This window comes from Trachypithecus francoisi, unplaced genomic scaffold (assembly GCF_009764315.1).
Source record: "Trachypithecus francoisi isolate TF-2019V2 unplaced genomic scaffold, Tfra_2.0 Lachesis_group11, whole genome shotgun sequence".
NCBI classification, from domain to species: Eukaryota; Metazoa; Chordata; class Mammalia; order Primates; family Cercopithecidae; genus Trachypithecus; species Trachypithecus francoisi.
The window spans coordinates 127,676,858-127,703,186 of NW_022681456.1; the positions used below are offsets into that span (position 1 = coordinate 127,676,858).

Here is a 26,329-nt window from a genome sequence, read left to right on the forward strand (position 1 = left end):
GACATTTTTGTCTCCAGGCATTGAGGAAGGGCTTGTCTTCAATTGGCTGGAAGTCCTATTTGTAAGGCAGCCTTAATTGGAGACATTCAGAAAAGGAGGAAAGTGTACCATTTCTATAAATGTTAAGTCCTGTCCACGACTTTTCTCTGGAGGATTAGAAAAGCATTCTTCATGCTGCACTGGAGGGAGCTTTTCAGTCTGTGTTTTGGAGTCCTCGTTTAAAAAGCGTATGTTTGGAGCCCGCATTTTAAAACCATATCTAAGAACTATCTCGGAGGAGGACCCCAGATTTGCTCGGTCAGCATCTCCCCGCGCCATTTCTCTGAGCTGGGAACAAACGCCAGGAAAAATCCAGGTGGGCGGGAAAGGAAGCCAGCGAGCTGCAGCCATGGGCTCTCTGAAGTTTAATCTGTTCAGTACCCCTTGTGCAGGCCTCAGCCATAGGCCTGTAAATCTCATGATCCCTTAACTCAATAAAAGCCCGCAGAGGGCATCTGAATCCCCCTGGACCATCCAGAGGGTGTCATCGTGAAGTGGCCAGCATTCTTCAGCCTCTCCATGGTGATGCAGGAGGGCTCAGGGCCAACAACCCTCTCTCGGGTTGACTTTAAACCCACGGGTTTTTTTCAAACCAAAAGATCCCAGGAGCGGCAGCAAGGGTGGAGTGGAAAGTTTCCAGGGGGCAGTCGGAGCTTGGGGGTTCTAGTCCCAGCTCAGCCACTGCCCAGCTCCTCCTGGCTGGTTACTTCAACCCCTGCCCCGCCCGTGGAAAATAAGGAACCGCCTCTCTGACCTCTCAGCACCATCCTGGCTCCACCACCCTAGGACTGCAGCTTCCTACCAATTCAATTTGGAGTCTCACTTGACCCTGGTCTCTCTCAAAACCTTTCTTCTCAGGAACTCCAAATTCTGGCAACAGGAAGTAACAGCCTCTGAGCCGTCCACAGGGCACACAGAATGGGGAAGCTCCATAGCTAATAATAGTTTCTCGCGTTTCTATGGCACTTTGTTTTTTGAAAGCACTTTGTAATCCATTACTGCATTGAACAAAAGGGAAGAGAGAGCGGGGAGGGGTCGAGAGGTTTGCCAGGGATGGACACCGTTCTCACAGTGGGGCACCTCTTGTGTGTCTGCTCCGTCCACTGCAGCTGAGTCCTGGCTCTCCTTCCTCCTCTGTGCGCCTTACAGCCTCAGCGTGTGTGAGCAGACACGGCAGCTCTTCACTGCTGGGCAGAGGCAGCCCGGCAGCGTGTACAAATATGGCAATGAAGCAACAATTCAGACCCACTGGGAAGCCCACGCCATAGAGGAACATCGGTAAACAGCCCTCCCGCCCCCTGCCCCCCGCATCTGCTTGCTGAGTTTTCTTCTGTATTTTGTGGTGCACAGCTTTTCAGAACCTTAAGAGGGCGTGTCACCTGCTGAACTTTGTACTCCCTTGATGTCGATCTTAGAAAACGAACCACAAAAATACCTCTGACACAACATAATCAAATCCGTCGTCTCTTTCCCTGAGCTGAGAAGAGACATCTGGACTTAGCCAAGAAGGTGGTGGCCACCTACCACGTCTGTGTTGGTGATCTTAGCCAGCAGCTCGGTCAGGGCATCACAAGTGAGCGAGCTCACTTCCTCATCCTGCTGGAGCCCGCAGATGGCTGCTCCCACACTTCCAGTTGCGATCATCGATGGTGGGTACATGGCAAACTTAAAGTCTGCAAGGAATGAGAGGCAGAAGGTCAGGGCATGGAACGCATTTGGGTCCTGGAACTCCCCGAGACTGCAGAGACTCCGAAACAGGATGGCAGCAGGTCGGCGGCACGAGTGACTCCGTGCCCTACAGGCATGTCCTCCCACGACTTCTTTCACAAGAAGCCTGTGTTTATTTACCATCACCACGGCTGTTCCAGATTTAAACGGAGGAGACTGAGGCAGCGAAGGAAGGCAGCTTATCTAAGCGCACACAATGAATGCACAGGGGATTCAAGGTCCCCAGTCCCCAAATGCCAGTCATATTAAGCATGTCCGAGGTAACATTCTTGACCCTGGTGGGGGCAGCAAGGTGAGCGAGTCAGGGTCTCTAGAGGTGACGGAGGGAACAGAGCAGAGAATGCCTGAGACCAGTGCTGATAGGTACCCCATGGGCCATGCAAGTAGGACAGACCGGGGGCTCCAGATGTGAGAAGGAGGGAAAGTACAAGGAGATGGGAGAAACGGGCAAAATCTATGCAGAATGCTAACTCAGATGGGATCTCGCTATAGTCTCTGGACAGGCATCAAGGATTAATATGACCCCCCCCAAAAAAGATTTGATTTAAAAAAGGAAATGAGAGGCCGGGCGCGGTGGCTCAAGCCTGTAATCCCAGCACTTTGGGAGGCCGAGACGGGCGGATCACGAGGTCAGGAGATCAAGACCATCCTGGCTAACATGGTGAAACCCCGTCTCTACTAAAAAATACAAAAAAAAACTAGCCGGGCGAGGTGGCGGGCGCCTGTAGTCCCAGCTACTCGGGAGGCTGAGGCAGGAGAATGGCGTAAAACCCGGGAGGCGGAGCTTGCAGTGAGCTGAGATCCGGCCACTGCACTCCAGCCCGGGAGACAGAGCAAGACTCCGTCTCAAAAAAAAAAAAAAAAAAAAAGGAAATGAGAGAAGCAGCAATGCAGCAAGTGGGCGAGTCGGGGCTGAGTTCTACCCAGTTCCCAACCTCTGGCCCAACAGCGAGAACCGTCAGAACATTAGGGCAGAGGATTCTAACACCAACACAGGGCTCTAACGAAGCACCAAAGATTAATCATTGCATCTGAATCAGACGGGTGACTTGGTTTCGATGTTATGACTCATAAGCCTGAAGTCCCCACTTTATTACTAAGAGAAAAAAATGTGACTTGCTACAGAGAAGTGCAGAATGAGGATAATAAATCAGAGAGGCTTGAACCCCATCCACTGCCATTTCTGACAGCAAATACAGAGGATGCTCCCATGTGCTGGAGGGCTCCTCTTGAAAGACCAGACCCCAGGGGCTGGGTGGCCATGATCCAGCAGCTGCTTGGTCCATCAAGGGGAAATAAAGACAGCCAACTTCCTCCTGTTACTGCTGCCGACAGCTACCAATGACCACCATATGCAATACGCTACACGTTACGTCCTGTTTAATTCACCCATCAGCCACAGAAAGTGCACAAGAGCGTCACCCTAATGGTATGGCTGAGACCCCTGAGACTTCTGAGAGTTTTTAAGTTGCCCCTGCTCATGTTGACATGACGTTAGAGTGGGTATAGTTTCAGTCATCACCCTAGTGACGGTCCTGGAGTGCAGTAAGCCTTCCAAAGCGTACTCTTTCCAGTTTTAGCATTGCTCTAGTGAACTTACTACTGGGTGTAGACAGGGAAGGGGCACGTGGGGGCAGGAGATAGAGCATACAGGGAACCGTGGGTCACCCTTCAATGTACAGCAAAAATAATTAGGTTAAACCTACAAAACCAGCCCCTCTTGTATCTCCCCTTCTTCCTATCATGCTCTATTACAAACACATTTTCAACAGCAGCTGTTTTAATGGTGGGCCCACTGCCCCAGCATCAAGTGAGACACTGTGGATCCCTGAGCCAAGCACAGCCCTCCCCTCCCATCATGAACGCAGAGCAAACCTGGCCATCTGCCTGTCTCCTTGGCTTTTTTTCCCATTGCCCTCTCACCATCTCCACCTCTTGAGGGACGTATATAATGGTGCTATGCCCACGCCTGCTGTCCACCCGCCCCTCCTATGCCTTCTCTGTCGCCATGGACAGTGTGACAAAGCCGGCCTCCCTGCCTCTTGCTCTGCTGTAGGTCTCTTCCACATGGGTCACAGGAGAGTGCTTCTCTGCCCAATAACCTCGTTAGCTCCCCCCTGTGACATTCATAACACAAGCGGGGCAGCCGGCCCATGGCCCTGGGCCCACAAAGGCCCGGGTGGGAGCATCTGCCAGGGAAGGGGCAGGAAAGTGTCCCCGGCCCTCCCTTCCCTCTGCCACAGGCCTCAGACCGGGAAGCACACCTCACACTTGCCCGTCTCTGCTGTCCCACTGCTAGCAAAACCAACTCTTATTATTATTGGCATACGAATGAACTTCTGGAAGCTAGCAGGCATGGGGGAACAGGTGTACCAGTGGCACAGGGAGACTCTACCTCCCTTTTTGTTTTAGTAAGAAAGTTTTCAGGGGAGTCCTCCTGGGGACATTGTCCCGTCCCACAGAATAGGGGAGCATTTTGTGCTTGAACTTAGCTGCCTCTCAGCAGCTCAGAGTGGCACCAAAGGAGCAGTGTGTTCCCACAGCCAGAGGAGAAGAGCTGCCGGAGCCCAGAATGGCGGCCGTGCTGCCCTCTGTTGCCTGCTACGCAGGAGAGGAGGATCTTCCTCTGGATCCCTGAGCACGCCCCACCTCTCCTCCAGGTTAGTCAAATACTGAGGCAACATCAGCCCTCCAGCTAGGCCCAGACGTGGGACTGTGGGCAAGGCACTTCTCTTCCCAAGGGCTTGCTTTCCCATTTGTCTAATAACTGGTTGGGTGAGACAAGTGTTTTTCTAACTTCTAGCTGCAACTCATTAATGGGTCATGAAATGCATCTGTGGGTCGTGACCAGCAATTTTTGTTGTTGTTCTCCTTTAACCAAATAGAGTAGGATAGAAAGTATCAGACTCACTGCATGTACTCAAGAGTAAATATTGTTTGGAGAAACTTTTGTTATCAGTCTGATACACTTGTACAAGTATCCTGAGTTGTGTTATAAAATGTATTTCTTCCTTCATGGCTTAGGTCAAAAAGAGTTTAAAGATCGTAGGCAGGGCCGGCGCGGTGGCTCAAGCCTGTAATCCCAGCACTTTGGGAGGCCGAGACGGGCGGATCACGAGGTCAAGAGATCGAGACCATCCTTGGCTAATACGGTGAAACCCTGTCTCTACTTAAAAATACAAAAAACTAGCCGGGCGACGAGGCGGGCGCCTGTAGTCCCAGCTACTCGGGAGGCTGAGGCAGGAGAATGGCGTAAACCCGGGAGGCGGAGCTTGCAGTGAGCTGAGATCCGGCCACTGCACTCCAGCCTGGGTGGCAGAGCAAGACTCCATCTCAAAAAAAAAAAAAAAAAAAAAAAGATCGTAGGCAGGATAATGTCCCAGGTGCCTTACAGCTCTACTTTGCTCTTTGAGGATCTGGAATGGGAATGACTCCCAAGGAGAAGAACAATGAGGAGACAATAGAATGTATTGCGGCCACTACCAGCCGGCAAAGTCACAAAGCAGCCCTCTCCACAGTGCAGGGCTACTTTCCCGTGGCACCAGCACCAGGGCTGCTCCAGGACCACTCTCAAGGACATCCCCCTCTCTACTGGGAGAGGATACTGAACAGAGAGAAAAGCAGAAAAATGAAACATCATTTCATCTGTGCACTAGCTTCCTAGCTGTAAACTAGCCAACCCCCACCCTCAACTGTGGAAAGCTCCACCTACCCAATGCAGCCATTCCTGGAAACCATCAGCTTTGTTGCTATGACAGGATGGAGAAATGGTCGCAATATCCACTCAGAAGAAGGAAGCAGAAATCCAAATTGCATGCATGCATGCGATGATGAACATTACAACCATGGGTACCTACATACATACATGCCTATGGATGTACCAGAAGGATGCGCAGAAAATCAAAGCTGTTCTGTTAGGTGGGAGAAACACAGATGAGTTTGTAAATTTTTCGCATAATATTATTTTAACAAATAAAAACCAGGTAAAAATTTCTCAGCAGTCTCTTAAGTCTCTTGATCAAAATTCCAACAAGCTATATGCTGGTGCAGAAGGCACGCTCAGGGGTGAGGGTGTACCCTCTCCATCCTTAATTGCCCACCTGGAGAGATGAGATGCTGGCAACTTCCTGAGATCCCTCCTCCTGCAGCAGAGAGAGGCAATGAACTGATCAGCGATCCATTTTCATTGACTCATTACAATGTGCTCCTCCCTGTTCCAGGCAGCATGGAGGACTCCCCCCAAAATGCACAACATTAAGACTTTTTAAGGCTTGGCATCAATGCATTAGATAGCAGAGGATGGTGTGCTATAATGGCTATGTCTGTACTACTACAGGGATAACTTCTAAAGAAACTTCTCAAAGAAAGGAGGCTCTTGAAGGCCAGACACAGTGGCTCACATCTGTAATCCCAGCACTTTGGGAGGCCGAGGTGGGCAGATTACCTGAGGTTGGAAGTTTGAGACCAGTCTGGCCAACATGGTGAAACCCCATCTCCACTAAAAACACAAAAATTAGTCAGGCATGGTGGTACGCGCCTGTACTCCCAGCTACTCTGGAGGCTGAGGCAGGAGAATCACTTGAACCCAGGAGGTGGAGGTTGCAGTGAGCAGAGATTGTGCCAAGCACTCCAGCCTGGGTGACGAGAGCAAGACTCTGTCTCAAATAAAAAAAAAAAAAAGAAAAGAAAAGAAAAAAGAAAGGAGGCTCTAGAGTGAAGAGGAGCATTTGAGACACTTCTCAGAAGACTCTCCAGGGAGATGGGAAGGATTTGGAGAGTAGACTCAAAAAGCTCCCAGCTAGAAGGTGAAGTGCATGGAGCTTGGACAGCCTCCACTCCTGCCCCAGTCCCCACCAGACCCAGGAGGGCCTTTCTCCAGGTTGCTGCATCTGGGGATCTAAAGAGAGCAGGAGCAGCCACACACTTTGCCATGGGGAACAGAGGCCGTCCCAGGGCCTAGGCCTCCAGCTCCCCTCCAACCAAAGCAGACCTCTGGAGAACACAGCTCACTGGTTCAGAGTCTTAGCTCTGGAATCAGACTGAGGTGGAATTTCCATCTACCACCTACCAAGTGTGTGAAGTTGGGCAAGTTACCTGACTTCTCTGAGTCTTCATTTTCTGATCTGCAAATAATGAGAATAGCAACACCCACGTCGTAGTGTTGTTCTGAGGATTAACTTAAAATTATCCTTGTAAAAGCACAGTGCCTGGTTCAAGGAAAGCAATGAATGTCAGCCAGCATCCTCCGCAACCGGCTCCTCCTCTGCTCTCACTCCTGGGACTTCCTGCAGGACTGTGGTGGGGAGTTCCGACTGGAGATGCTCTCCAGTGTCTGGAGGGGGTGAGGAGAAAGGCGCCCAGCATCCCTGGATTGCAGGCAGCTGCAGGGAGCAGGCCAAGCAGGCCAGGAAGAACGAGGGCTCTGTGCTTCCTGGAGAATCTGTCACTATCCAGTTGTGTATGTGTCCCAGAAATGACATCATCGAGTCCCCAAAGTCTCCTGCTGCTTTGCAGAACTGGGAGAAAGTGCAGCCCCGCGGGGGAATGAAAAGAACCCCAAGAACACTCAGCCAATGGGCGAGAGAAGTTGGCAACGCTAACCCAGCACATTCCACAGTTCATTCAGACGTGGTTCACCCGAGCCAGGAGCGATGCCCACATAGCCAGGAACACCCGACATTCCCGCCTCCCTCCCGGCAGAGTGGTTGGAGGCAAGGGACACGCCTTAGGGGAATCCCAGCTGGACCACAGGCGCCAGGGGCAGTTCCAGTGTGGGCTGCATGCTTGTTCATGACGGCAGTGGTGATGGTGAGGTATAAATAAAAAGGAGCTACAATTCATCTGTTCCAAACATCTCCTTTTACGGGTGAATCAATGAAGTATTGGGAGATGAAGTGATCTGGCTCATGTCACTCACTGTGAGTGTTGGGCCTGGGGTCTGGATGAGATTTTGGGACTCCGGATCCAGAGCTGTTTGTAACTTACTGGAAGCTGACCAGCTCCTCAAGGTCACCTCCCATATACCACTCAGGAGGATAGGGCAGCCTTTCATGTCAGAAGTGGGAGAAAAGCCCCAAAGGTGGCACTCTGGCTTAGGAATCAAAGGACTTGGGTCCCAGCTCCAGCCCTGGCACCAGCAAGCACAAATGGCTTATCCTCCCAAGGACGCCCTGAGAGCCCCTGGGGGTCCCACTGGGCTCCCTCACCTGCAAGGGCCCTGAGAAGTGCTGCATTTCATCAGCTTCGTATCTGTACTTCTTGGTAGGATTTTACTGAAGAAAGAGTTCAGAGCTAAATAAGTTTAAAAGCATGGAATACACAGCCCTGCCCAGTAAGTTTAGCACTTATCATTTTGGCTATGGTGGCCAAGGTCCTGGGGTGCAGGGGTGATGGCTTTGCTCCTGTTCACCAATGGGGGAAAGGGATACGCACTCTGAGGCTGAAGAAGAAAGGGAAGACCAGGTCAGGCTTTCCCCAGGTCTCTTCTTCTCCAACCTGCAGTCAGGTGGAAGTTCAAAGGACCAGAACCAGAGTTTTCTCAGGCCAGGGACATCACTGGGCACACACCTCACCTGCCACCCCCAGAATAGGACCAGCATACCCTGTCCTTGTGGGGCAGGACTGCCATGACAAGGGAAGGCCCATGAAACTGCTAGGCCTGCTGGGAGGAGCTGGGGAGGGGGCTGGTTGGAGGGCGATGAGGAGCCTGCTACCCGTTCATCTTACATCCGCAGAGAAGAGAGATGGCAAGCACCACGCTGCCTGGCTGCCTGTCCCCACAGGGCATGCTAACGACTTCCCCTCAGTCCCATGACCTCTCAGCTTCAGGGGCAGCTCAGAGGCTTGCAGATGGACAGACGGTTTCCATTCTTCCTTCCCAGCACCCATCAAGGCGAATCTCCCACTCTAGATCAAGGGCCAAATCACGGAACTTCTCTGGGCCACCCCTGTCTCTCTCTCACTTGGGGATGGAATCTGAGGGAACACCTGTAGGTAAAACCAGGGCAGGGGCTAGGACAGCACAATGGGTTATAGTCAACACTGGGACTCTGGCCTTGGCGTCGGGAGGCCTAGGGGTGGCTACTGTGTGCAGCAGAAATAGCAAGGTGCAGCATCTCAGGGTGGGCTTCTAGTGAAGAAAGAAGGGATGTGGGTGCCTGGAGAGGGGGGGTGAGCACCTCCCCCTCCCCGGTGTCAGGTGTAAACTCAATGCCATTGGCTCTGCTAAACTAACTGGAATCATCCACCGAGCATGATACCACATGTCAAGAATCTCCCAGTGCCAGAGTGCGATCCCGGGTCATCTCCAATGGTCTTCTTTCCTCGCCTGCAGACCTGGGTGCTCTATCAGCAGAGCTGCAACCAGGGAAGCTATGGCTCAGTTCTGCTTCCCCAGTTTTGGGAACTCAAGGAACGGGAATGCTAGGAGCTATAGTCAGGAAGATCCCCCACCCAACCCACCCATGCCTGCACTGACCAGGACCTGCTGCAGAGGGATACCCTGTCCTTGAGGCCCTCCCTCTTCCAGAAGCCATTTCAGGCTGAGCAGGGAAGGAAGGAGGGCTCCTCTCTGCCTTGCCACCATCTTACCCTAGAGCCCCATAAAGCAAGACCGCCACTTCGCCACACTTCCCACAGCCCCTCTGTGTTCTCCCGCTCTCCCTTCCCCTTTCACACACACATACGCTCCCCACACACTGCAGAACCACTGCCAGCTCTTTCACAACCAGCTTTTCCCATCAAATAACTGCACAGCCTGAGGGTTGGCTGCCATCTCTCGGGACCCCCACCCTCCACCCACTGTGGGCCTCCAAGACCCTGGCCACAGGTGTTTCATTAGCTCTAGGACGGAACATCCAGGACTGGGAGAAAAGGAGAGCAGTGTGGGATGTGAGGGGCAGGTGAGAGCAGCAGCTTGGGCTGGGGAATCCGCGTCTCCTACCTCTGGTCCTCAGCCACTCTGTGCCCACTACTGGCCAGAGTCCTGAGTCCTCGCCCATTCATCATACTCTGGCCCTACGATGTACAATCTCCTCTGCATGGAAGGTGTTTCCTTCAAGAAAACTGGCCTTTGGTGTTAGTGTTGTGAGGCCAGCTGCTGTCAAACTCCACGCAGCCAGGATTCTGTGTGACTCGGTCAGTTGCACAAACCCAGATGCAGATCAGGGAAAGCAACGTCTTGCGATAAAGGCCCATCCGTTCCAGACCCAGGCAACTGCCGAGGACCTCCCTCTGCTCTGCCCAGTCCACGCCTGAGGCTTAGTGCTTAGCACACGATTTTCATTCGGTTTGGGGGTGTCCTTTCCCAGTCCCTGACCAGAGCTAGTTCAAGGTCCCCAAAACACAGTCTTTATAACTGCCTCTGTCTCCCTTTGGGCCTCTGTCCTCAGTCCCTGAACCCCAGGCTCCCTACTCTGGCCCCGGAGTTGGCAGCCAGCCCAAAGATCTGGGCAAGAAGGCCACGGATGGGGGATGGGATCCCCAGTGTTCGAGAATGGGTCTAGACGGAATCTGGGGATCTGCCCATACCCGGGTAACTCCACCCAGCACCCCCACCCCAATCAGAGATCAGAGAGGAGGAAGGGGTGGATGGACCCCAAAAGATCTGTCAGTCAAGAGACAATGTCAAATCAGAGCTCTGGCTATCAACAGCTGGGCAATGGGGGAGTTTAGGGTCGGGGGTCAGCTGTCCTTGGGCCAGAGAGAAAGAACTGGCTGACCCCTCCCCCACAGTGACTCAAATAAGAGAGGAAGGAGACAGCTGAGCCTGGAAGACAAAATGACAGGTCACTGGAGGACTGACCTCTCGGGCCCCCGCCAGACAGCAGAAGGGAAGGAAGCCACAGTGACCACTATCCAAAAGGCAGCAGGGGTCCTAAGAACCACCCACCCCCAGGGCTACAGGAAGGACAATGGACTCTCCCACCAAGGCGCACGGGGCGCATGTGCACGCCATGATGCCTGGCCTGCATCCAGAAGAACAGGACTACAAAAAACCAGCAAAGGGTTGAAACCTGTGCCCTAGATGAACAGGCAGGAGGCGGGAAGGACTCCACACTCAAGCCTACAAGTGCAGAACACACAGGTCCTGCTAGAAACAGACAAGGGCAGCCAGTAAAGGAAAGCCATCATATCCACTTTAGTCAGAACAGTTCAAATCAGGGTTAACATTGGAGATGGTAGCATTTTCACAATTAGTGAAGGTCCAACCTACACTTCTGGTTTACAAAGCACTTCCACATGCATCACCTTTCTGATTTTAATTTTCCTAGCTGCTCTGAAAAGGCCGTAGGATGATGTATCAATAGGCTTGTTTTGGAGATGAAGAAGCTGGGGTTCAGAGAGGTTAAGCAGCCAATCAAAGGTCACCCACTGATATGTAGCAAAGCCTGACCTTCCGACTGTGAGCACAGGGCATATGCACTACATTGTACATTATATAATCATCTGTAGCACTCATGAGTAACATGTAACAACCTACTGAAAAAAGTTTCCACCTGAGTCCACCTAGCAATGTAATTACTCTTGGCAAATTTGAGGTGAACCGCACCAAAAGGTCTTCCCAAGTCATCAGCTTTTAACCTAAGGTTTCTGACTGTCAGAACATGAACTGCTGACATCTCTGCCTTGGATGAGTAAGGTTCCGGGGTCTCTGCCATGGCCACTACCAAGAAAAAAAAAAAGAAAACCAGCAGACACTGGCCAAGGCTGTTTAATAAGACAATAGCAAACCACTGCCTTCAGTTTATTAGGAAAATACACAGCAAATGGGCCAGTAGGAACTATGTATCAATTGTGGGATCCCCGTGGTGGGCAGAACTGCAATGTTAAAGGCCTGCAGCCAAAATCAAAACACCTCCACATGAAGTGAGGCCATCAGAACCCTGCGCTCAGAAAGTAAAGCCTTACCGGAAGCCAACCCGGTTCACTCCCCTGCCCAGTGGGGCAAACAGCTAGAGAAGTGAACGGCTAGAAAGCCATAAATGCCCTACAGTAAAAAAAAAAAAAAAAAAAAGAAAAGAATTCCTTTGGTCTCCCTTACCACTAATCAAGGCAGGCAGCATATTTATCTTGACATTGTTCCTTTAACCTGTATTTGCCCCCATCCCCCCCAGATTTCCTCTTAGGCTTATCTCCAAGCCATCCTTTTCCTTAAAAGATTAAAGATTTAAACACAACCAGCGAGCAACGTATATAATCTTCAAAGAGCACTTTAGCCATCATAAAGAATATTTTAACAGGCACTCATTTTTTTTTTTGCCTTAACCACACCTGTCCTCAATAAACCATTTATGAGTTTAGCAGAGAAAGCGAATATACAAAGCTCAGATCAAGTTAAAAAAAGCAACCCAGGAATAAACTTTGGACTTTAGACTACTCAAGACCACCCCTCCTCTAAACTCCTCAACTAAAATCAAAGTTCGTACGGCCTTTTGCCTCTCCCTGGACATCTCCCAAAAGATCTCTCCCGTCTCCCTCCCTGGCTCAAGCCTCATCTTACCGGTAGCACACAGAGCAATGAAGGTCTGGGCATGCTTTCGGATCAGAGACAGTTTCTCCCGCTGCTGGGGCAGCTTGCGCAAGATGTGCTCAATGAAGTCATGAGGAGTGACAGCTGCCAGGTTCCACTTCAACTTCCCCAGCACCACCAGCTCCCACTCCTGGAGGGGAAGGCAGGAAGAGAAGAGGAGAATCTAAACTCCACAGGCTGACCTGGTGTAGGGGGTTGGGGGTTGGGCTCCAGACCAGTTTTAAGGCCGCTCATTAGGACATGGCTGCTAGATTGTAAGGCGGGTCCATTTGTCAATGTGCCCCTCAAGCTTTGAAGTTGTTGACAGCTCTTCTTATGCTTCAAACGTCAGGCTCCACTGAAAATAATGAGAGTCCAGGTAGCTGTTGCCAAGATTCTATTTTCTTCTATTTCGTTTCCATTCCAGCTCCCCTTACCCCCTCCCAACCCTGACTTGCCGGCAATACTGCTTCCCGCCCACCCAGAAAGCTGAACCTACCATGAGATACGGCCAAGGTCATTGTGGCCCTTTCATGGTAATTTATTGTATATGTCTCTATCACCGAATTAATAGTCCTTTTAATCTTCATGGAAAAATGACGCACACAGAGAAAGCTCAAAATAAGGTTCCTTGGCCCAACTCCTTGGCAACCAATTAGCTTGCTTTTACTTAGTCCCAAAAAGTGCCTTGATCTCTCTGCGGTTCGAACTTTCCCCTTTGACATATCAGGCAGAAATGTGGGGGATATGACACTCAGCCCTTTCACCTGAATGTTCCAAGGGGCCGTTGTCATCATGACTAAAGGACCACATGGTCCTTAGCAGACCCATTTTGCAGATGGAGGTGATTCAGGGCAAGGTGAAGGTGTCACAGCATCCCTCGGTGCACCTGTGGGGACCACTCAACCCTGTCTCTTTTGGGTCTCTCTCCAGCAACCCCCCTGAACAAAAACTTTGTTTCCCTCTTTCACTGAGATATTTATGGGAAACTGTGCTCAAAGGGAAACAGTCCAAAATAAAACATTAAAAACATTGTATGTGCTACCAGAAAATATGCCTATCCACTGAGCTGTCATCAGAATCAGAGGCAGGGACGGTTTGCCACTGCACCGCCTCTCCCATTCACCTGGAGAACCTGGAATCTCTTTCATTCGCTAAACCAGCAACCAGAGCACCAGTTCCAGAGCTGTGGGGCTGGGGCTGATTCCCTTTCCCTCCCAGGCCACAGCCTTCTCATTTGTAAAATAGGACTCTTCCAAATCCCACCTTCTGGGATAAAGGGAAAGGAAACAGTAAAAAGCCAAGTTTGTTTGGAGCAGTATAGTGCTTGGCTAGTCTTGGAAAGATCTGGGTGTCCTGAAGAACATCTCAGTTCACCATCCTCTTGAAACAAAAGAATCATATGAAGATTATTTTTCCTGCTCTCTCATGAGAAAGACAAATTGGTACCCAATTCTAACCATGTTTTCTTCATAAGCTTTAAAGTCTGCCTTGGCTTTCACGGACAGTTGGGGTAAAGGGCCCTAATAAACTACTAAACCACCAACATCTTCAAAAATGGCTTGAAATGCCAGCCCTTCCTCTTCACAGGGTAATGCGAGTACGAACCACTGGTCTTGCACCGTTATTAAAGGAAGCAGATCTCCCAGAAGACAGCACCTTTCTAGGCCTCTCGGACCAAACCAGAAGCAGCTCAAATCTGGCAGCGGTTCAAAGGTGAAGTCATTCAGGCCCCTCTCTACATTCTCGGCGATTCCTCCCCCAACCTTGTGCATGTCTTCCACTAGATGGCAGCACAGCCCCAGAAAGGAAGGCTCCTCACAAAGAGCTCAGTTCAAGAAGCCAGCCTCAGCCCTGTGGACTTTGTGCAGGCCCTGCCAGTAAGGAGGGGGAGGGGGCGGGAAGAAGGGGGTGCTTTTCTGAACAGTGCAAAGAGGGGTGTGCAAACCACTGAAGGTGGGCCTTGGAGCCGCTCTTCCATCCAGTACAGCTGCAATATGGCCGTCTTATATGTCAAGCTGCAGGGAAAAGGAGTTAGATCAGGTGGGGAAAAGGTTCCCTGGCAGAAAACCAGAGATAAGACAGGATCCCTGGGATTGTACAAAGGTCACAGTCCCACTGGAGGTAGGAACCCAGGCCTCGGACTCCTTCAGTGAAAGGCCGCATTTTGACTTTGCTCAAAAGTCAATGAACTGGTATTTAGTGAACAGCTATTAATGTGTTGGTATCTTGAGGCTTTGTGGATATAGAGGACATTACCTTTGAACTCCAAGGTTTTAGGAGACACACACCGCAGACACATACCTATCATGTGAACACATTCTCAGACTATTTTTGAAAATTTGGAATTTAATTAAAATATCACTGGTAATTAAAATATTCCACGTGTCCCCTACACACATGCATACACAATTGCAAGTGAATCTCACCACCAAATCTCCCCGAGGATCTTATTCACAGATGTAGCCTCAGTGCTGGGCACGGAGCCTGGGCACATAGTAGGAACACAAAAAATATAGACAGTGGTTTCCTATTAAATGAGTTATTGCCCATAAGTGTGTACATTCTATTGGTGGGGTCATTTTGGATCCCAAGAATCTGCTCTGGAAGTGGTGAGTAGAAGGCATATTGTTGGCCAGGGGAAAGCGGGAATCGCAGAAAGGAAGGGAGGAAGGGACCGGTCATTACCAGCAGCTCCTGAGGCTTGATGGAGTTGTCCGTGTAAATGCACAGCTTCTCCGCAGTCAGCGGGCTGGTCTCTTTGAGTTTGGAGGCCAGGAACATGCAGACAGCACCCAGGAGTTGCAGATGGGACTTTGGAGTCGGGACCCCAGCCAAGAAACGGTCCAGGTAATTCATGGCCAGAGGGAAGACCTCTTCTTCACACTTCTGCTCCTCACAGACCTATAATGGGAGTGGGAAAGGGTTGGGGGGCGGGGGTGGAGAGCATAGCATCAGCCAAAGAGAAAAAGAATGAAAAAGCATAATCTATGGAAACAAAAAAAATTAATTTTTTGTGGGGAGGGGGAGGGGAGTAAAATGGGTGATAAGAATAAAGAACAAAGATGAGGAAACTGGGGTGAATCAGAATAGCCCATCCGTGCTTTGGTATTCCAGGGAGCCTATAAAAGGGGGTGAACTACAGCTCCAAAACGGGGAGTCGGAGAAGTGCGCAGCAGCCGCGGCAGCTCCGCGACGCTCCCTTTGGCTACTCCTTCGCGCACTCTTAACTCACTCACTCTTTTTTGGATTTCGTCATCTTTTCAAAAAATCAATAAAAATATTCTGGAGGCTCCGGGGGTCCACTTCTTGGTCTCATCCGGATCCCCAGATCCTCCTCTATCATTCCCGACAATTGGAAAAAATGTCTGGGGGGGTCCCTGCGGCCCAGGGGCCGCTATTGGGGGGGCGGGTGGGGAGAGGTGGGGAAGAGAGGGGGAGGGAGGAGAGGAGGAAGAGCGCCGCAGCCTCGGCAGCTGGAGTCGGAACAGGGGGGGGACGGTTTCAAAAAATAATTAAAAATCGAGGAAATATCCTAGAAAAGCCCTTTTGGCGTGAAAACCCCAAAGAGGAGCCAGGCTTCCCGAAAGGGAGGTTTCGGGTGCCAGAAAGGTCTGTATTCCGACCCCTGGGGCTTTGGATCCCGGGAGGAAACTTGAAGGGGTGAGCGCCGCGGCGGGAGTGTCCGGCTGCGGCCCACAAGGACAGAAACTAGGGAACGTGGTGACGAGCTAGGGAAAGACGGGAGCAGGGAGCCCTGGAAAGAGGCATGGGGGGCTCCAACCTCTCTTTTAGGGGTGACCCGATATCCCCCCTACACACACCCCCTCCCCCCCCTTCCTACCCCACCCAAATCTCCGCACCGAGGAAGCTGGAAAACCAAACTGTAAGTAACCTTCGTGAGGTGGGGGGTGGGGGAGAGGGCACGATTAAAAGTGGGGTGGCCGGGATAATGGGGTGCGAGGGTAAGCGGGCGACGTTTCCCAGCCTTTCCAAGGGGAGTTTGCAAAGCAACATGGCGAAACCACGGCAGGTCCAGAGCTGTGCATACGTGGGCACACGGCTCACTGGGCAAAGACTTGGAGTGAGGGGCAAGAAGTGGTTCTTTTGGGTTCCCCAGTAACACACGTTTCTTCAATGGGACTTCCGGGGCTCCTGAATTCCCCGTTTCTCTCCTTCTCCCTCCTCCCTCCACCTCCCCCCTGAAGTGCCAGCGCGGAGTCGCGACCACATGCGGGGACCTGAGGCCAAGACGAATTTGCTCTGGCCTTTTGGGGGGCTGCCTTTCTACTTGGGGTCCCGATTTCAGGCCCCGACTCCCTTCCTGACCGCAGCGCAAGCAGCCGCGGCGGCTTCGCAAAAGACAGGTCGCGAGGGGGGTGGGAAGAGGAGGCAGCCACATGCAGGCACACGCGCGCGGGATGCTCCCCCACCCCCGCCCAGGACAGCCTCGCTTCTCCCAGATTTTCCTCCCCCCCTCTCCCTCCCCAGTTTATCTGGAGAGGAACAGAAAAGAAGCCAGCGTCTCGCCAAAAGGCGCGCGGTAACCTCCCGCACAGGAGCCGGGAGGTCGGCGCGGGGATTGCCCTCTCCCAGGTTTAGGGCTCCGGCCGGGGACCCGAGAATCCGGGAGGGGTCCTGGCTCCTAGCGAGCGCCGCCCGCCGACCTACCTCCAGCATCCAGGTGGCCACCATCCTGCGCATGTAGGGTTGGATGTCCTTCTGCACGCACTTGAAGTAGGAGCACTGCGGAAGGTAGCGCTCCTCGATGGTGAGCAGGTTCTGCAGGACGCGGTCGTCTTGGAGCAGGTTGCGGTCCCGCACGGCCCTGCGGACCGGGTCCACCTCGCAGCACAGCAGCTCCATGGCCAGCCCGGCGACCCCTCTCTCCCCTGCTTTCTCCGGTCTGGAAAAGTGTTTTTCTCTTTTTGTTTTTTGGAAGGGGAGGGGAAAGGTTTCCCCTTACCTCCTTCCTTTGGCTAAATAGGGGGTTTTCGGGGGAGAGGTGAGGGCAGAGAGAGAAGGTGGAGCGGAAGAGAGGCGAGGATTGGGTGGTGGGCGAGCAGAGCCTCCGGGCTGCCCCACTCGCACCGGTCCTCCCCTTCAAACTGGTCTCGCTCTCCCCTGCTCGCTCTTCTCCGCTCTGAGGCGGTGACGCAAGCTGGCTGGGCAGTTAGCTCTCCTCCCTCTCCCCGCGCTCCCCGCTCTGGTTCCTCCTCCCCTTCCCTCCCCTCCCGGTCCTCCCCTCCTCCTTTCAATCTCTCCCTCCCTCCCTCCTTTTCCCCTCTCGTTATTAAGGAGAACAGCAGCTGGCCCGACCTAACTTCAAACGCAGTCCCCCGCCCCCCCACCCTCTCCCTCCATCCAGCCCTGCATGCCAGGGGCCCCGGACAGGGCAACCCACAAAAAACTACCGATTCCTATTCCTGCTCTCTAATGTCACTCATTCTGTAGGTGTAGCACGCCAAAATACGACCCTCCAACTTTGGCTTCTTCAAAACGGATCCTGATACTTCTGTCCTTGTATTTCAGATCCAGGAATGGAGGGTAGATTGTTTGAAGATGGGGTGACCTCAGACAATTTAGAGATAGTTCCCTTAAGTGAAAAATAAGCGGGGGGGTGATTTTAGAAAATAGCAACCTCGCATACCCAGAGATAAAGGTCATGTCCCTGAAGTCTGTGTTCCTGATAACTTCGAAGCTGTTTCAAAAGCCCCGATTAAAGGGACCAGAACAACGTCCCTTCTGCCCCCCTGCAGTGTGTGTGCAGAGGAAGAAGAAGAAGAAGGAGGGGTGGGTGTTAGGAAGGAAGGGGGATGCTTCTCTGGAGGGATAGAATGTGATCCTCGAGCAGAAACCATAGTGTTTCTGGGGGCCCTTGGGGCGCCGTGGGGCGACGCGGTGCAGCGCCTAGGGCCGCCGCAGGCCGGGGGCAGGGCTCCCAGCGGTTTCTCCGCGGCCAGCGGCCACGCAGGAAAAACCCGCTTCCTCGCCCCTGCATCTGCTGACAAGCCGCCCGAGGTGTCTGCGCTGAGCGTGGCCACACCGATACAGCTTTCTAGGAAATGGCCCGGGAGGGGGAGGGGGCGAGTGAGGGATTAGGTCTGGCTCCCCCTCGCTCCCCCTGCGCAAACACCACCACCCCTTCCTTTCCCCGGAGGCATGAGGCCTCCATCCTCGGTCCTTCGTCCGCATCCTCGCCGACCCCTCCGGTTTCGCGCCTCACTCGCCAGGCTTTTTCCCTGGGAGCGAACTGCGGTGAAGTCGCCGCCAGCACGGTCGGCCCTGACACGTGCTCTAACGCATCCTTGAGTCAAGGCTGTCTTTACAGGAGATATGATCTGCTGGTGTTTCCTGACCTCCTCCCTCCTGTCACCCCCCACCCCCACCCTGCCCTTCGGTGTATTTCAAGGAGGGAGAGACCAGCGCCCTGATGTGCTGGCCGAGCTGGCACGTGCAGCGGGCATGGCGTGGCTTGAGCTCTCTGGGCACACCGAGGCCGACCAAGTACCTCCCTCACCGAGAGAGGGGGCCCCGGCAGGGGCGCGGAGAGCCAGCAAGGCAGGGTGGGGCGCGGGCAGGGTGAGCCGTACACTAGGTTCTCTGCAAGGCGGAGGAGGGGAGCAAAGAAACCAGAGGTGCAAGCGATTAACTCAGGCCCCGGAGCCAGCCTCCTTACACGAGGGTGGGGCGGAAGGGGTTGTGGGGGGGAAAGGAGGGGATATCGCTTTAAAAGGGTGAGTTAGAGTTTGGGGCGCCGTCTCCCCTCCCTCTATTTGCATAGCCAATAGCTCTGGGGCTCCTGCTACTGCGCGCTGATTGTTACCGGGCAGATTACTTTTTTTTTTTTTTTTTTTTTTTTAGTAGGACGCGTTCCCCACTACATCAAAAGGAAGCCAGGGGAGGGCGGAGGGAGAGCGGGCGCTGGGGCGGGCGAAAGCTGGGGAGAGGCCCGGCCGCCTCCGACCTTATCAATAGCAGCGAGAATGAGTATCCCATCTCCTATATGTAAAGAAAGGGGAGGGAAGGGGCGGGCGAGGAAAATGTCTAATTGCTGTGGAAGCCATTAGCTTTCAGGAAGAAAAAAAGCTCGCTGAAAAACCCAAGTTGCAAACTCAAAATGAAACAGTCCAGCGCCGCGGATGACACCCGGGCCGAATACCGTGTTCACCCGCACACAGTCGGTCCGGAGCAATCCCCTATGGATTTTTGTCACGTTGGACTTCCGGACTTAAGCTTTAAAGTCACCCCGGATAAATACATTCACTTACATTTTAAGACCCCCATAAGGGAATTACTCCAATTTCACCTAAGCCACCTTTGAGCGGATCAAAGAAAGTTGCAGCGGGGAGAGGGGAGAAAAGGAGGGAGCGCGGGAGGTATTTTTAAAGTATAAATCTAACCCGACAGGCAAGGACAGAGGCCGCCGGGGCTCCCAGCCTCTGGACATCACTTGATAGCTCTGCTAGCAAGGTCTCTTCCACCCCCACCCCACCCCCACACTCCCCCCCGCCCCGGGAAAGGCATCTCGAGCTCTGGGTCTCCCGAAGTAGGGGCAGGGGGGACGAGGAAGAAGCGGGTGGTCGTCCCGGGGCCTTGCCCACCCCGAGGAGAATGCCTGGGTGGCGAGTCCTCACGTCTCGGGAGTGAGCCGAGGGCCCTCTCGCCCCTTCCCTCTCCCCCTCCCCCCACTCCGTCTTGCTTTACAGAGAAATTCCAGCGGGGAGGGGGCAGCGAATGGGAGGGGCAGAGAGGGTCGCGGCCGGATGCCCCCCCCTTCCCGGCGCCCTCTGCATTCATGGAGACCCGCAAGTTCGGGCGCTTCCCGCGTGGCAGGCTGGCCTCTTGAAGTTCCCCTGTCCACTTCCCCTTCCGATTACTGACTGTTCCCGAGCGTGAAGCTCGCCATCGAATCCAATCCCCGGTGGTTTTGCAGACTCTCACACGTGGGGTGGGGCGTGAGAGGGTGCGGAGGTTGGCAGGAATGTCTCCAGGAGGCTTGGACTGGAAACTGAGTTTTCCCTTTTGGTTGCCACTCCGGCCATGTGTTAAAACCCTCATTTCTTGGTAAAATACACTCCACCTAGCACGCGGGAAAAGGCATGATGCCTTCTAGGCAAAAGTGCACATTTTCTTTCAGTGTAGAGTTAGGTTTAGAGAAAAAGCGCGAGAGCCTGTGCTCTGGCTTTTAAGTCCAAACTGATCACCGTGGCGAGGAGGTGGGTGGGGGGCGGCGAGGGGGGGTAGAATGCTGGTTTTTCCTTACCTCCTTTTCACCCTTCACGGAAAAAAAAAATATATATATATGTGTCCCGTGTAAGGCTGGTGATAAACTTCAGCGAACGCCAGTTTTATTGAACTTTTATTCCTTTTCCGGCCAGCTCCCCACCCTCTACTCCAGCGTTTTGGAGTTTCGGTTGGAAAGTGTACAAAGCCTGGAGGTGGAGGGTGCAGCAGGGTGTTGGGTGTTTATAGGTACATTTCTGCAGGAGCCTGCAGCACTGAGCACACAGACTCCCAAGCTCACCTGGCGGATGCCTGCCAGCCAGGTGATTCCGAGGTCGGCTCAAGGCCCGGGAGCAGCGCGAGTTCGAGTCCCGCCTTGTCCGCCCAGGGGCGCTTTGGCCGGGTGGGGTGCAGGGAGTGACTGAGTTCAGGCTCAGAAATGGGAGCCACTGCCTTCCCCTCGGCTCCCCCAAAGAGGGGAGCTGTGTTTGTGTTTCTCCGTGGAGGGAGGGATGGTCAATCAAAACCGAAAACCCGACTGGCAAACGCGAGGGGACACAGAAATCCGAGGGGACACATAGGAGGCACATCAAGAGGAAGGAGGGACAGGCAAAGTAGAAAAATGCGAACAAGAAGAGTGGAAACGTCGGGAAGCGGAGAGCACGGGGGAGGAGGGTGGGTGGTGACGGGCAGTGCGATTGCAGGTGTGAACTCGCTTCCGGGACCCTCTGGTCGCAGGCGCACCCGCTGGGGCGCTGCGCGCTGGAGGGGGGCAGAGTCCGTCCGGCCTGTGCACCCGCACTCCTTTCGGCGAATTTCGCCTTGGACGGGGCTGGATTCCCGAGGCGGCAGATGCGACAGGCGTGAGTTAAGAAGGCGAGCGCCTGCCGTCTGTCACCCACCTAGCATCTCACTCCCCTCCCTTAGGAGAAAAAAAATTAAAAGACCCGAACTTCCCCCTCTTCCTGTCTGATTCAGCTTAGGACACGCCTCACGCGGCCGAAAATAGCTCTGGAAATACATTTGCTTCACAAAAGTGAATTTTCCAATCAGCTTTGGGGCGGAGGGCGTCCGGCGGTCGGCGTCGGGGGGCCCTGCCTCCCGGGAGGAGAAGGAACCGGCCGCCTCTGCCCTTCTCCCCCTCCGGGCGCCCCTGGGAGGGGGCCGCTGGGCGGCGGAATCGCGCCTCCGCTCGGGGAGCCACCACGCGGCTTTTTCGCGGAATTTTGACGTCATCCACACGTGGGGGAAGGGGCTGGGAGAGCGAGAGGAAGCGGCGGGGGAGGGGGCCGCGGCGGGGAGAGCGCGGCGGCGGCGGCGCGGCGGGTCTGGCACCCTCGCGGTGGGCGCCGCGCCGGGCAGGGTCCGGGCCCCGGGCAGCGCGACGGAGGAGGCCGTGCCGCGGACCCGGGAGCCAGCGCCGCGACCCGCCTCCCTCCCCGCCCCCCGCCATCTTCCACCCCCAGTTTATTTTTTTCTACTTTGAAATCGGGGCCGCTCTTTGCTCCGGAAAAAGCGCGTTTCTTTGGGTTGTGGTCCTGTTCCGCTGGGGACTGAGATCAGACTGAAATCGCGATCACTGGTGGCGACCCGCGCCACTTGACTCTCCATGCTCTCTCCACTAAGGGAGTCGTGAATGTCTTTTTCAGTTCCTCGGGGAGTGAGTTCTGCATTGCCTTTTACACCCGGAGTTTTTCACGCGCGACATATTCCTCCCTGCTCCCCCGCCCCATTCACCATCTCAGTATCAGCTGGGTTGGTTAATGCGATGGCTATTACGTGTAAGATATCCCGTGCATGCATTGTGAGCGATATCGGATGAATTTTGCTGCATTTGGAACAAATGGATCTAGAAATACCCTTTTCAAAACAGTTCTACAAATCGATGTGAAAACGTGTAGAGCGACTCCCTTCCCACTCGCTGGCTACCCTGGTGGCATCCGTACTCATGGAGAATCTTCTAAACTGCAAGGGCTGAAAACTGCAGCTGCAGAGTGAGCCCACGCACCTTCATTTCCCCTGAATTTGGGCAAAGTCCTTTTAATCTTTCAATCTGGGGAGTTATAGCTGAAATGTGTCATGATTTTCTGAACCCACGGTGACAGTTCTGAGTTTATGCTGAAATTTACAAGGAGCTTCAGTGGGGATGTTTGGAAGAGAAATACTGTGAACTGACTTTTACCTCTTTGAGGTAAAGAGGCTGCTGTAGGAATCAGATGCAGAAAGCTAGGGGCTTCTCTGAAAATGTGGATTTGAAGTGGAACTATTTGTTTCAAAAGTAGGAGAGAAGCTTTCTGTCTGAATCAGATATTCAGTGTGGAAATGTTTCTTTTTTAAGGTGACACAGTTTGGTTATGAACAGTACTTTTTCTTTCTTTTTAACACATTCCCTCTATTTTTCACTTATTATTTATTTCTTTTTCGTTTTATGATTGCTGCTCTGACCCAAGAGACTTGGTTTTGTTTCTTCTGGGGGAAAAAATGAGCTACAATTAATAAAAATGTCAGTAATTACTGTCATGCTTAGCCCGAGTGAACTGTATTTAAGAGTGCTTGCTTTTTGGTGCCTGATTTGATGGACACTTGGTTTGTCTGCATAAAGGTAGAAAAAATAGAATACATTATTAAAAGAAAAGGAAGGAGCCAAAGGAAGTGTTTAAAAAACTAAAAAGGCAAAATGTCCTTTAAATTTTGCTTCAGCTTCATTTCAGACAGTTAAGTAGTGGAGGTTAAGCACTTTAGAGATGTAAATTCTTTGTAAAATGTCAAGACTATCCCCACCAGAATTTTTTTTTGAACAATAGTCAATTTCATTTGTTTTCTAAACACTTTAACTTTGTTCAAATTCAAACATTCATTCCCCTTAAAAATGTCCCCTTTCCCAATGTGATTAAATATTCTTTCGATTTCATGGTTTTATTCAGCTGTGTATCAGTTACAGCCCATTGAAGCAATATAAAGCATTTCTAATAAATATTTCATATTTTAATTTTCAATCTTTAAACTTAAGAATTACTAGCATCTGTTAGTACAGTTTATAACATAATTCCATAACATGCTAAATTCATATTCTCCAAACTTTAAAAAACAAATTAATTTTTAAAACGGAGAAATAGTTCTCTTCTTGAGGCTTTTCTTGGTTTGTTTTCCTTGTGGCAAATTTCAGGAGGCAGATTTAAAATTTTTCTAAAATCATTTTCTTATTGTTCTTTTGTTGGCATTAAAAGGAATGAGTTTTGAAATGTGAAACAGGTTGATTTTAAAGTTTTGTAATCTTCAAAATGTATACCTCTGGAGAGATATGTTGTCCTTTAGAATTGACCTGAAAATAGGTCCTTCGTATAAGGGGACTAGACAATCCAAGCCAGTTGGATGTAGATGCCTATGAGGAATGCATTTCCTCTTTGCTCAGCCTTAAATCAGGGCATCTGCTCTTACAAGAACTTGAAACAAAGTCTACACCCATGCATGATGCCAACAACTCAAAAAGCACAAATCCAGAGCAGAGGGAATTTATGTGGAAAGTGAAATTAGTGCAAAAAAATCCAAATTTATTTCTGCTCTTAGCTATCTCAAATCATACTTTCGTTGTGGTCTCATCAGTTGTAAACCAAATAATTATTTCTTTTTGATGTATACAGGTGAGTTCCTTCAAGCTTCATTGGTAATAATAGTAATTATGATGATGATAATAACAAAAATTATCTTCCTGATTCTTTCTATGAGTGTGGGGGGATGTTCACTTTATTTCTTTAAAGATTGTCATCAAATTGTAAAAAAAAGAATGGATGCCAAAGTTAGGTTATTGTTCTGAGAAATAACATGAAAAACATTTAATTTTGTGCTTTTGAAAATAAAAAGTCACCAAAATTTAGTATACCTATTGCCTAGGGGAAGCAAAAAAAGACACAGGATTAAAAAGGAACAAGAAAATTCCTTTGTGTCATTTCCAAAGCCTTTCCTTCATCGTGCCCACATATGTTTCCGTTTTTGAAAACAGCCAGTTGGTCCGTCAGGCAAATGCAAACCCAGGACCCAAACTCTTTCCTGGTGTCAAGGAAGATATTCTGAACCAAATGGTTTGGGTTAGTTTACATAAGGTTTTAGATGAAATGTCTCCCATCTGGCATCCCATGGCCACCAATTATTTCAGGATCGTGAACCATTATTTTAAAAAAATATTTTGAGAGAGGGGAGCCTAGATCATGGATTAGGGCTGTGCAGGCCATTTTGTGTGGAGAGCTCCCTGAAATTATTTAAACTCAGGAAATTTAGTTGTATCGAGTAGCAGCACATGATCCCCATTGTGTAGTTCCAGTAAACTAGTGACTTGCAACCTTTTCTACCCCCTACTTTCTTTTGAATATATATTCTTCTAATGTTTCTCTTTTTTACATAAAATGGCATATTTAATTTAAAATTTCCCTAACAAAATATTGAATAAGACTCAAATTTACTTGCTTTTGTACAAGAAAAGTTCATATAATTACTCTTTGTAGTGTAATTACCAGCAATTTTATGTCATCTAGCAAATGATTTAAGTAAGTCGGTAATGGAACGCCAGTGAAATTTGCTACACTTGGGATGAAAACCATACTTACCTCAAGAAATCAAAGTCTGACCTTCCAGTTAGACACTTAAGACTTTACTTAGGCAGACTGTATGTTTCATTTAGTGGAAATCTTTCTCATTCAGGAAAGCATCGTTCTCAACCATAGATTAGATGCAGTCTTGCTTGGAGCCAGGGGAATGGACTGCAGGACCTCATGCCATTTTGGCCAGTCATAGAATATGCCTTCTGTGTCTGCAAGTTCGCGACGAAACTATATGTAGTATTCATTAAGGTTATTCATGCTGAGAGATCACATATGTGTTAAATGGATAACATCACAGGTCTGTGCACAGATACATCAGAACGTGTCAGGGATATGATTCCAATCTGTAAGGTAGAATTGAAGTGGTTTTAATGGAAGAGTTAAATACGCTGAGATTGTTGTGCTTTGGAGAATGCCTTTGGGTTTTGCAATTTATCTATTCATTTATTTGGTTAAAATTGAGTCCTTACCACGTACCAAACACTATGCTAGGCATTGGGGATATCGTGGACATAGACAATGTTTTGGAAGGTAGACAGGAAGGAGAGTTGAATCATACAGTCCCTGTTCCTGGGAAGCACATTGTCTAGTGATTTAGCATGGGAAACAGTATCCCGGATAAGTACATGTTCTTAAAAAAATAATAAAATCATAGAACAAAAGGCATAAAATGATATGCTATTTTATCCACCTTATACAACACACCTTAAACCGGGGAGGTGGAAATTTATCTTCTCTTTAAAACTCAGTCTAGTCAAGTAACTATTACTTGGATTGCATAGTGATTTTAAGAATTATGTTCTTAATTTGTTTATAATCTATGGGAACAAGTTGGTTGGATGTCTGATTCACATGTCACATATTTGGGACTCAGTCCCTTTAAAATAGCCAAAGATAGAGCCGTTTCCTTGGTCCATCATTCTGAGAGCATTCCTTTCTTTGAGTAGCTGTATTTCCCACAGCATCTGTTTCTCGTCTGAACGAGCCCTCCATGTATCTGGGAGGGCATTGATGAGTGTTTCACTCCTTTGGCTAGGGAATTTGAGGTCACAATAGCTCATTTTCTTGTCGTGGGACACCCAGACATTGAGAGCAGAATATAGACCTCTGATTATTAGCTTGACTGTCTCCTAGAATTGATGCAGAAAATACTGTCCTTTTTATTAGCATCATGTTGGTGAAACAGCTCTAGCTTAGAAGTCAGCATACAGCCATCCCTCAGTGTCCGTGG

General features: G+C 50.9%; 1 protein-coding gene across 1 annotated transcript in view; it reads right to left on the minus strand.

Annotated features, from left to right (window-relative positions):
* Positions 1–17,449, minus strand: part of CCND2 (cyclin D2) — a 31,798-nt gene extending 14,349 nt beyond the window's left edge. Inside the window, exons 1-4 of the mRNA XM_033223165.1 lie at positions 16,949–17,449; positions 14,966–15,181; positions 12,269–12,428; positions 1,564–1,712 (exon numbers count right to left, since the gene is read on the minus strand). Coding sequence (XP_033079056.1) covers positions 1,564–1,712; positions 12,269–12,428; positions 14,966–15,181; positions 16,949–17,143 — 720 coding nt within the window. The 5' untranslated portion in view covers positions 17,144–17,449. The remainder of the gene's footprint in view (positions 1–1,563; positions 1,713–12,268; positions 12,429–14,965; positions 15,182–16,948) is intronic.
* Positions 17,450–26,329: the final 8,880 nt, after the last annotated feature.